This window comes from Pholcus phalangioides, unplaced genomic scaffold (assembly GCF_987345545.1).
Source record: "Pholcus phalangioides strain wild (caught in Gottingen) unplaced genomic scaffold, Ppha-v1.0 ptg000010l_1, whole genome shotgun sequence".
Taxonomy (NCBI): Eukaryota; Metazoa; Arthropoda; class Arachnida; order Araneae; family Pholcidae; genus Pholcus; species Pholcus phalangioides.
In genome coordinates this window covers 36,935,652-36,946,156 of record NW_028301603.1, presented here as the reverse complement: position 1 = coordinate 36,946,156, position 10,505 = coordinate 36,935,652, and the positions used below count along the sequence as shown (strand labels likewise).

The following is a 10,505-nucleotide window of genomic DNA, read 5'->3' as shown; positions in this document are numbered from 1 at the left end:
TTTTAACCATGCCTTCCTGGATTGGATGGTTAATGAAAACAAACATGTGATAGAGATAAACGGTTTTTTCTCCTTAAAAATGTGATACTTTGGTGCACGGTCCCTTCATGTGGAGCCTTTGGCACACAATACTGGCAGATATTGTCTTACCAAGACAACTTGGTGATACTTTTTTTTTCTAACCGAGCATAACTCAGATCTATTGCCAAGAACAAACCAAGTGATACTGCACAACCATGGATGTAATAGTTATGGAGGTCACTCGTCGATTCCACTTGGCTAATATAGCAATATACCGATCATCAAAGATGTGGTAACTCTTGGTCTCTAAGACTCCAAACTTGATTCCATGATCAGTTTATTGCTGTAATAGCCAAGCGGAATCGACAAGCAACCTCCAAAATTGGTACGTCTATGCTAGCAACATCACTTGATCTGCCAAGTGGCACGGTGGTAAGATGTCACATGGCCTCCGGCATTGCACCCAAGTGGCATAGTGCTCATCTACCACTGTGTAGGCTGCCGTCACCATCCCAGGTTCAAACCCGGGGAGAATACAGATAAGATTTTGCTAAAGAGCTACAGATAAGATTTTCCTAGCGAGCTTCAGGCGACCACCGATGGATGGTGCCTTTGTTTCCAATCCAACTCATTAATGACATTAAATTACATTATAGTGATATGGTCAGAGTTGGTGTTTGGTGAAGTAGTACTGTGTGCGGAATTGCTCCACATGAAGGGATTGTATACCCAAATACCAAATCTTTGTGTTCCACTAACCATCCAATTCAGAGGGACAAAGATTAAAGTGGTGTAATCATGTTATATAAGCCATCATGTGCTCAAACTTTTGGGGAAACCAGTGTAATATTGATTATAATCACCCCCAGAAGGTTTAGGGGGGGAGAGATTCTCTCTGAACCTCTACGGTTCTGAGAAAACCCAAGTAATGTAAAGCGCTGCTCCAGACTGATGGCACAATATCACAGAAGAAACAATGTATAGTCGTCATGGCACAAGCCAAAAAGTTAATGTTTCATATAGTGACACATAAACACACACAATCATAATTCGATCATAAAAATTTAAAAAAATTTATAACAGCCTTCGAATGAATAAAAAATAAATCTAAACACTATATGAACAGCTTTGAGTATCTAGGACTCTTTTAAAAATAAAATTTCTTCTTTGTACACACAAATATATATAGCTTTATTCGACTTTGTAAAGTTCATTGACTATGATTAAACTCATCAAAATAGAGGATTATGAGCATATAAACAATTAACTACAATCAAGTTTCAGATACATGTTTTTTTTCCCTCTGAAACCGAACGATTTAAGACTTCCATCACTCTCGTAGGCCAGTCAAGAAACATTGAATTTTTTCAAGCAAATGATTGCAAAGTAAAGCTTCGCTAATTGGTTAGATACAGTCTGCTTGGGTGAGGGGGGGGGGGGTAATAAATGCATGTAAATAAATTCACTTGACTGAAATGAAGCACAAATACGGAACAAGTTCTTTTCCACGAATGGAAAATTCAGTTTGTTCATGATGAGCAACATGCAGCCTAGAAATTTTGGCATTCATTCACAGGAATCCACTACATAAACGTATGGCAAAGAGTTTTTATCACAATAAACAGCGTTTTAGCAACTCAATCAATTTGGAAAAGAAAAATGCCTTTCCTTAAAGTGAGGTGGTTGAGGTCCTTTTCGTCATCACAGAAAATATTATAAATAGAGAGCTGCTGCCATTAACACGTATATAAACTCTTAAAAGCTTTATATAGCTTAAAGTTTTATATTTTCATGCAATAGATTCACTACATATGGGGGCTCCGTCAAACGTTCTAGCCTAGAAGCCCTACTCCGGAATATGAGGGGCCATGAGCTGCATATTCAGTCACTAAGAATAGACTTAATTTTCTAAGAGCTGAAAAGTACTCGCTGTGTATTTTTGTTCAATTTGTCAAATGTTACTCAAAATGTTTCACCCAAAGCAGCTATAAGACAAGTTTTATCCTGCTGTAATATATCATTGCTTCTTTTGGAAATAAATATTTGGAAATAAATTCATTCTCATTTTTTGCGACAATCCTTTGTAGTTTGCCAATGCAGATGCAAAAATCACAGTAGATTTTAATATAATACACAAACTGCTATGCAGCCTATCTGCATTAATTATACAGATCACATATTTTGGAATACATGAGTTGACTATGAATTTAGAAACTAATCTATCTTGATCAGAACTAAACCTCCAAGTAAATGATCATTAATATTGTCCTTCTAGCTTAACTTTATGGTTATAAAATTTATTTCGTAAATTTCAACCTATTTATTAAATAGCATATTTAGCACATCATACATTAAAACTTTCATCATTTTGTTGCATGAAATATTTTCACCATTTTGTTGCATGAAATATTTTTATCAGTGGTGCCTAGCTCATGGTCACTGCTAATACAGCAAGCATTTTAACATAATCTTGAATATCAGGACATTATGCAAATTGGCTTTTATATAGTCGAATCATCATTCTCGCAGAGCTCAAGTGAAAAATTAATTTGTCACTGATAACTGACAAGACATGTTAAATCTTACCCTTTAAATCGGATGGCATCATCTTTTATGTGCGAACTGGTATTTATGAGAGCACTATAAGCAAATAGGAAGTTACAATTTGCGAATTTTGAAATATATTAATGATTTTTTTAAAAAACACAAGCAGTTTTGTCACATCTGAGAATTTAAAAATTTGTAAAATAAAATAATTGTAAAGGAGCAAGAAAAATTTCAGTACAATTTTTATGGCACCAAAAAAGTATTTTATCACTTTTTAGGAAAAAATTCAAAGAAAAAATGTGTAATAAAATAAAAGGGGTAAAAAATGATCAACAAAAAATCTTCAAGTGCTTTTTCCTTTTTGAAAAATAGAGTTTTGTAACAAAGTAAATAATCTAATTTCAACACATTCATATACATGGACATAAGTCATGTCAACTACAGTGAAACCTGTATGGAAACAGAATGTTGATTGAAATATTTCGTTTTAGACAGATTTCTGTTTTATAAAGGTGCAAATAGAAGCACTAATCATTCAACAGACTACATTTTGATTCCCATAAAGACCAGTTTCCATCTTACACAGGTTTTGCTGTATTTTTTTCTCATGAGAATGAGGCGAGTACTGCTGAAAGAATGAACTACTCAGGTCACATATGCAGGAATAAATAGTGAAGAGTTAAAAAAGAAAGATCATACAGAACAGTATCTTGCTATATGTATATGTTAGCATTGCAACTATGTGAGAAAATTATGAGCTCAAGAGGACATTGTCATCACAGTGGATTGAGCGAACAAGAATCTTGTTTAGTTCAATGTCTCCCACATTCTTGGCAGTGCATTGTGGATTCAGGACTAATTTGAAGGTTCACAGAGTGATATATGTCCACCTCTTGTTGCATGATTCATACTTTTTGAAAGTAAAAAAATTCAAAGACTATTCAAGCACTTTTTTTAAGGCAAAATTTAAAAATTCAAGGGCATTCACATCGCGGTTGATAAGACTCGTAATTTTTTCAAAAAATGAAAAACTGATTTTTATATGATGAATATAAAATTCAACTTTACTCATTTTTAATTTAGTGTTTGAAAAATGCAAATTTATTGCAGATATATAATTTTTGAAACAATTATAGTTTTTATTTAAACTTGTACACAATATTAAGTTCTAAAGATCTTGCTTTGAAAAAAAAGATTTTAGTTTAATGTATAAATAAATATTCAAGCAGAAATCATTTAATATTTGAAAAATGTATTGAAATTGGTCTTTATGCTTGCTGATTTTTTTTGTTAAAGTCATATGCAGGGTTGCCATGTGGCCCATATTTCCTGGGACATTCCCATAATTTCATGTAATTTTGGCCAGACCGATTTTTTACACAAAAATGTCCTGCTATTCAACGTATTTTGAACAAAGCCTATTTGAATTTTCAGTTTTTACTGAAATTACGTATTGAAATTATTTTCCCAACCCTATAAATTATATTATGACTTTAAATATGTGAATATTCATCTCACATATTTGTCAAATTTTTCTTTCCCCCATTAAATTCATTTAAATCTACTGTTTCAATGCAATGGTGCTTCATTTTTTGTAAAGGTGAATTTTTGATTATTTTAGCAGTAATTGGCAAGTTTGCTCATCTTTGGCATCATTTTTGGTGAAAATAGACAATTTCCCCATATTTTTATCAAGGAAATATGGTCAGCTTACATATATGCCACTGACATTTCATTGCTTCAAAATATCTTAAACAATTGATTTAATATCTTAAACAATTGATTTAATATCTTAAACAATTGATTTAATATCTTAAACAATTGATTTAATATCTTAAACAATTGATTTAATATCTTAAACAATTGATTTAATATCTTAAACAATTGATTTAATATCTTAAACAATTGATTTAATATCTTAAACAATTGATTTAATATCTTAAACAGTGCTTTTCCGCCAAATTTTAGGCAACATCTTTTCAAGCACAGAAATGCCTCAGGTATGTGTGACCATACATCCTAGTTTGAGCATTGTTAATTTATACTTTTTGTTGCTGCTTTACTCATTTTGGCCTCAGTGAAACATAGTTGGGGGGGGGGGGGGGAGAGTATTGATGGGAGAAATCTGCAAAAAAGTATTTTTCAAGACAATCATTATTTTTTTCAAGAACTGAAATTATTTCTCAAGAACTTTTAAAGACTTGAAAATTACCCTTTCCTCCAAGGATTTTCAAGAACCGTACAAACCCTATTTATGAGAATCTGATGTCTTCCTGATAGAGACTTGGTTTGTTTATGCTTTCAAAAGTTTATACAGTGTGTGTGTGTGTGTGCTCTCTTCTATTTATACATTACACAATTTCTCACATCCCTGAGAAAATAAATAGTTGCCATGACTCAAGCCCTTGTATAATTCAGTTTTTCAAAATGCCTAAAAAATGTATTTCATGCTAAAAAATATAAAAGTGATTAAAAATAATATATCTCTGTAACAAAATACATAGTTGAAACTAGTAATTGAAAAAAAAAAAGTTTACAATCCAAAGGAACTAATGTCAAAAACTTGAACACTGGACGACAAAAAACCTGCAAATATGTAGACAGACTCCATGGCAATTGCTATAGAGAACTACTTTGTACTTCATCACATCTAAAAATGCACAGAAACGAGAATTTTCATTCATATTATGAAAACCTTTTTTTGTGGTACCAGGGCTACTTTACACCAATCCTGAAAAAAAAATTCATCATTGACTAGCAATTCTAATGAAAATTTCCAAACTGTTTTGATTTCTCCCAACAGGAGACGTTATTGATCAACTCATGTATTTCAGTTAGTGATGTATCCGCTATTTTTCATATTATTTACTAAACATTTCTGTGCTAGTTGATTTCACCTGAAATTTTTGTTGAGGAAAAGTTACATTTTTCTGTCAAAAAATGATTTAATTAGAAAATAAATGCTGTTTATCTATACGTAGAAACTAATTGTCATTTAAATCACACCTATAAAGTTGTATATAATTCACTGATTATTTGTAATTATATAATGAATAGTAATTTGATGGTAATGTTCTGTGCAAAACTAGGACTACTTTGCACAACCAAAAAAGTCGTAATAAAGCAATAAGTAGTTTTTACTTCATTTCAGTATCAATCCTATTGCATTCAAAATTATTATAGCTTGTCTCTTGTTTTTGATAGAATTTAAAATTTCATTCATATTAAGTTGTTTTTTTACATGGTAAACGAGATGAGTTGCGCTTTTATGAATTTTGACAAGTTTTTCCACTAAAGGACAAAAAAATTCATTTCCCTGTCAGTTTCCCACTGTACTATGTGGCAATAAATTTCAAGTAGGTCGACAGTGCTCCAAACAATTGTCTTGCTTATAAATAATCAGCATATAAGTGGTGCAAAGCAACCTGCTCCTATGAGTTACTTTGCACCAACTTTAAAAAATTCATAAAAATTAAGATGGCTTTTCATGACAACAGACATGTTCGCACATCATCTTAGGAAAAAAATCATTTTCAAAAATAATTTTATATGTTTGCTATGCCTAGCACATAATAAACTCTCAGAAATGGTGTGAATTAGCCCTGTGTACTGTGCACCTCTCTTTATTATGTTTACTTTAAATATAAATGGAAAAAATTACCCGTTTCCCCATGTAGAACTGCTTTTCTTTTGCACTTTCATATAACTTCTCTCTCATTCTTCTATTTCCACAAGAAGATCGTTCCCTTGAACTTTCATATCTTTAGCAGCCAGCAGCTTCTTGACTGTCCCAGAGACCGGGGCTTGTACAATCATCTCCATCTTCATGGCACTAAGAACAATCATGGCATCTCCCTTTTCGACTCTCTTACCCTCCTCCACTTTAACATCTATCACAGTACCGGGCATAGGAGCACCCACAGAACCTTTCTTTGATTTCTCAGCTTTTGGACGAATTTGAACATCCTAGAAAAAAGCATTGCTGCATTAAAAAACCTTTGTACATGGAAAAAAGTGCTAGCACAAAACCTTTCATCCATGAGCATAATACATCTGACAAATTTTTGCATAAGTTTAGCAAAAGTCTGAGCAACAGCACAAAATTTTGAAGTATTAGACGTGGAAATAAACAATAAAGCAAGGGCCTCGAAGAATTGAGAAAAGAAAAGTAATTTAGGTGCCAGCCAAATTTTTTTTAGGAGTCAAGCATATTAATTTCCGAGAACTGTCCAAAGTAACTATTGTTCTGCTTTTATGGGGCTTGGCGAGCCCATTTCCTGTTGGGAGACACTAAATTTGAAAAAAAAAATACAGCATAGATCAGGGGTCTTCAATGTATGGTGTGCAAAGCTTTTTTGTTGTGGCCCACAGATCATTTTCAGAAAATGGTCAATTCTAGAATTTTATTTATGGTTGCCAACAAAATTCTACAATTGATTTTTTTTAAAAGAAATAATTCTAGAAACAATTGAAGAAATAATTTCGGAATTAATAAAAATAATTTCGGAATTAATGAAAAAAATTCTAAAATAAAAGAAATAATTCCAGAATTGGTGAAAGAAATAACTTATGAATCAACAAGAGAAATAATTTTGTAATTTCTGATAGAAACTATTTCACAATAAATAAAAGAATAATTGCACGATTATTGAAACAAATGATTAAGATTTGAGAAGTAAAATAATTTCAGAATTACTGCAATAAATAATTACAGAATCATTTAAAATGATTTGAGATTGAAATTAATCTCAGAATTAATTAAGCTAATAATAAAAACATTTTTCAGTATATTAGTGAAAAAAGTTTTTCAGAACTATGATAAAAATTAGTAATTAGTAAACGAATTTCAGAACAAATAAAAGTCTTCAGTTATTTTTGTCTCTAATCTTCTCTCATTGGCACTTTCATTAAAATATCACTAAATCACATGAGTTGGTGGCCGGCGGGTTTCGTGGGAAATTTCAATTTGGTCTGCCATGTCTGAAAACCCCTGGCATAGATATACAAATGTACATGTATATTCTACTCAGACTTGAATTTAGTAATCTTAAATGACAAATTTCAGGCACCAATACCAATTTCTTTAGTCCACCTGGTACCCGAGATTTGCCGAGCCCTGCACCAAGAAGTTAATAACCTTTCAATAAAAAAACAAGCATTTTTATGAATAGAGAACATCAAATAAAATACCTCTTTCACTGATTTGTCTTTCACAAAAACAGATCGAAGTTGGCCATTCAGCTCAAAAAACACCTCTCTCTCTCCTGATGCAGTTCGTTCTTCTGAAACTGCCAATGTTTTTATGTGCAAAGTTTTACCTTTTTCCAAATGAACCTGTAGAAAAAAAAATTTAAATGTGAACAAATAACCACATTTTTTGGACATGGAGACAATACAGAAGAACCTTAATGCATCAGAGAAGTAATGCATCTGGACTCTATTTGGATAACAAAATTCTTGTTCAAGTGAAATGTATAGCCTACAATATTTGATTGACTTTGGTCTGTCACACTCCTCTGTTGTTTCTTTTTACATACATTACACATGACGCATGGACGAGAGTGGAAGAAACCAAGCTTTTTCTTTCTCAACACATCACAAACAAGGGACTGAGATCTCAGTTCGACCTCATCTGGCTCAAATTTAAAACTCAGTGAGCCGCAGATAGTTGTGGGGCATTCAATCCTTTGCCACATTTTCAAAAGGGAGGAATGTATTAAATCTTTTTTCTTCACCTCATCAAGTTCATAAAGAATATATATGTAAGGTGTATAATAAAGATAGAATATATCTATTCTGGGTTTGTGAGATAGGGAAAAAAACAAGAATGAGATGAGGGTGTGTGTATGGAATAATCTCTTTCTCTAATCTTTAAGGAATTACAATATAGTATTAGTGTTGCACCTAGAGAGAGAAGAAATGATACAACACTTTTACCATTACGGCTTAAAATCACTCGCATAAGAAGTGTTAAACGAACCTCTGTTGCACATCAGCAGTACCTCAAACAACACTGTCCAAAAAATAAAGCATAGATTCCCTTGATGGGATCAATACCATAATTTTGCATTCAATCATGCTCAAATAATGCAAAAAATGAAAACAGCAGCTTCATTACATTATTATAAGGATATTTACTATTTACATTAATGCTTGACCCCAACTAGTGACCCCTAACTAGTCAATCATGGCTTGTCAAAAATCAAACTGAAACAGTTTGGAACATATTGCAGAACCCACTAAACATTTCTTTAAAAATCTCATCGCACAGCCTTCACTTTACATTTGCATGGTTTTTCCCTCTGCCAGTACAGTAGAACCTCTTTAATGTGAACAGATCCATAATCTGGACACCTCTGCAGATAATTTTTTTTCCTCAATGAGGACTATTTTTTCTTCACCCAAGATTTTGTTAATTGAATATATCTACTGTTCCATTGTTCTAATACAATACATTAGCCATTTTCTATATTTTTTTTGTACCATATTTTACCGATGTATTGTTGATATTCACTGCAGCTTTTTGGCTTTCTGGATAAGTGGAAACAGTGACAGCACCTGCATGTCTCAATGAATACAATTAGTCAGAAGTTCCAGCTTTACCTGTAATCTTCCCTCATTTCATTTATCGGAGCTGTATAACTAACTTTAGTGTTTTACAAACTTATCCTGTGCTCTATATTATTTTCTGTGATTGTTTAAGCGAATTGCCAAACATGCCAAAAATGTCACTTAATGTGGCAGGTATAAAAGCTGCTGATGAAAACACATCACTAAGTATATATGAGAAAGTTAAACTTTTGTGAAAGCTAGAATGCCAAAAAAAGTATGAATGTTGTATTCAGAATATGGAATCAGAATATCTACATTTCATAATCTTCGGAAAAAATCTGTATAGCTACAATACAAAATATGTTCAAAGCATAGTGAGATATTTTTACTTGTAACATTACACTATAGTCTGGATTTCAGAGATTCTACTGTATTACATAAACTTTCTATTTTCTGTTTATAAATTGCAAAATTAAGCAGGAAGATATAGTATATTGCAAATTAAATTTTGGCAGAATAATAAACAAACAAAACTACAGAAACCAAAATTTGAATGCATCTTACTTCGAATTCTTCAGCCACTTTTGGTCCTACTAAGAAAATTCTAGTATTAAGGCAATCAACAGGACCATAAGTGTTGCGGAATTCCAAGAAATCATCACAGACTTTTGGATACATTGCAGCGCTCATCACATCGAGGTCATCAACAGGCATTCCATGCCTATCTTCCAAATCATTCTTTAATTTATCAAAATCTAATGAAGGTAGATGTTCACCAGGTCTTCCTTCAATTCTCTGCATGCCTTTGAGAACCTTCATTAGAACAATCATAAAGAAAATTTCTCTAATCAGCGGAGGAAGGTATATAAATTTTTGCATATTAAAATATAATTTGAGAAATAAATGGAAGATTGTGCGGCAACTCATGCTTTATTAAATATACAGAAAGACACAAAAAGGAAATGCAAATGTGGTTACAACACACAACATCAAAGATGTTTAAGATTCTTGCAACTTTCTTGCAACTGCAAAAAGACATGCTTTGTGTAACAGTGGTTCTTAACCAGGGTACTTAGAGAGGTTTCGTGGGGAGGGGGTGTGGAATCTGCAAGCTTAAATGAGATAATTGTTATGTGCTGAATATTGTTCTGCGAAATACACCCTAAATCTTACTGGCAAAGGGGGCAATAGAGCACAAAAGGTTAAGAATCCTGCTTTACAACATTAATGCATGGACGAGTTAGTGTGTAAGTGTTCAAAAACAATTTTTTCCAACCATGTGTTCCTACATAAAAAGTACAAAGTACTTGTTTTTGTATATTTGACCTGCCCTTACAGTTTGCCCAAGACATTATTTTATGTCAGTTCAAAAAAAAAAAAACAAA

General features: G+C 32.5%; 1 protein-coding gene across 1 annotated transcript in view; it reads right to left on the bottom strand.

Moving 5' to 3' along the window:
• Positions 1-4,162: 4,162 nt before the first annotated feature.
• Positions 4,163-10,505, bottom strand: part of PCB (Pyruvate carboxylase) — a 31,647-nt gene continuing 25,304 nt past the window's right edge. The window contains exons 19-22 of the mRNA XM_089238195.1: positions 9,685-9,933; positions 7,759-7,902; positions 6,230-6,534; positions 4,163-5,218 (exon numbers count right to left, since the gene is read on the bottom strand). Of these exons, the coding sequence (XP_089094321.1) occupies positions 6,283-6,534; positions 7,759-7,902; positions 9,685-9,933 (645 nt within the window). The 3' untranslated portion in view covers positions 4,163-5,218; positions 6,230-6,282. The remainder of the gene's footprint in view (positions 5,219-6,229; positions 6,535-7,758; positions 7,903-9,684; positions 9,934-10,505) is intronic.